The sequence below is a fragment of the Penaeus monodon genome, chromosome 29 (assembly GCF_015228065.2).
Source record: "Penaeus monodon isolate SGIC_2016 chromosome 29, NSTDA_Pmon_1, whole genome shotgun sequence".
Classification (NCBI taxonomy): Eukaryota; Metazoa; Arthropoda; class Malacostraca; order Decapoda; family Penaeidae; genus Penaeus; species Penaeus monodon.
This window is the reverse complement of record NC_051414.1, coordinates 6,208,738-6,209,505: the sequence shown is the minus strand read 5'-3', so window position 1 is coordinate 6,209,505 and position 768 is coordinate 6,208,738. Positions and strand designations below refer to the sequence as shown.

At 48.8% G+C, this 768-nt stretch overlaps 1 protein-coding gene across 1 annotated transcript in view; it reads left to right on the top strand.

The window, feature by feature from the left end:
• Nucleotides 1-768, top strand: part of LOC119591706 (pollen-specific leucine-rich repeat extensin-like protein 1) — a 10,898-nt gene that overhangs the window by 4,737 nt on the left and 5,393 nt on the right. Inside the window, exon 5 of the mRNA XM_037940453.1 lies at nucleotides 438-762. Within this exon, the coding sequence (XP_037796381.1) occupies nucleotides 438-762 (325 nt within the window). The remainder of the gene's footprint in view (nucleotides 1-437; nucleotides 763-768) is intronic.

The window sequence follows — 768 nt, the reverse complement described above, 5'->3', positions numbered from 1 at the left end:
ATAAACCTCGTCTTATAACGTTTATTTTTGTATTTCATTTGTGTATATGTAATTTTGTAGTTTTTATATTTTAAGAAAAAATAGAAACAGTTTCGTCATCATATATAAATCTCAGAGTTATAACAGTGCATAGCGCCTGTTTTTTTATGTTCCAAACTTTTTGGCAAACCGTAAAGTATACTATAATGAATTAGGATGATTATTTGCAAATAAAGCAAAGCAGTGATGGGGATAGAACTGAGTTGGAAGTCGTCAATTTTGCAAGTTATCTACGGTCTATCCAAGAACAAACCGGCACAGCGAGACTGTATGTTATATTCATATGCTTGCTCAATTTATCTGCACAAAGACAGCTAAGTATGGTATATAAAGAATCGACAGAAATGAATAGCTAGATAGGTAAAGCAGATCAAAATGTAACAAACTGATCATTTCAGGCGCTGCAGAGGTTGGCCCCCCTTGAGCCCCCCTCTTTCGGGGCCAAGATGCCCTCGGCGCTGGCTCTCGACGCCCAGCCCCCTCCTCCCGCTCGCCCCGCCCCCCGTCACCGCCCCGCCCCCTCCACCACTCCCGCGCCCATCCTTACCACCACGCCCGAGCCGGTGCTTTCCTCACCGCCGTCCACACGCCATAAGAATATGAAGCTCAGACCAGCCTACACACCCATCCCCACACCCGCTCCCTCCTACGGACGCGTGCCTGCCAGGGTGCCCGCGCGCCCCCTCTCGCGCCCTCACACCACGACGCCCTTCACGCCCGTGCGCATCT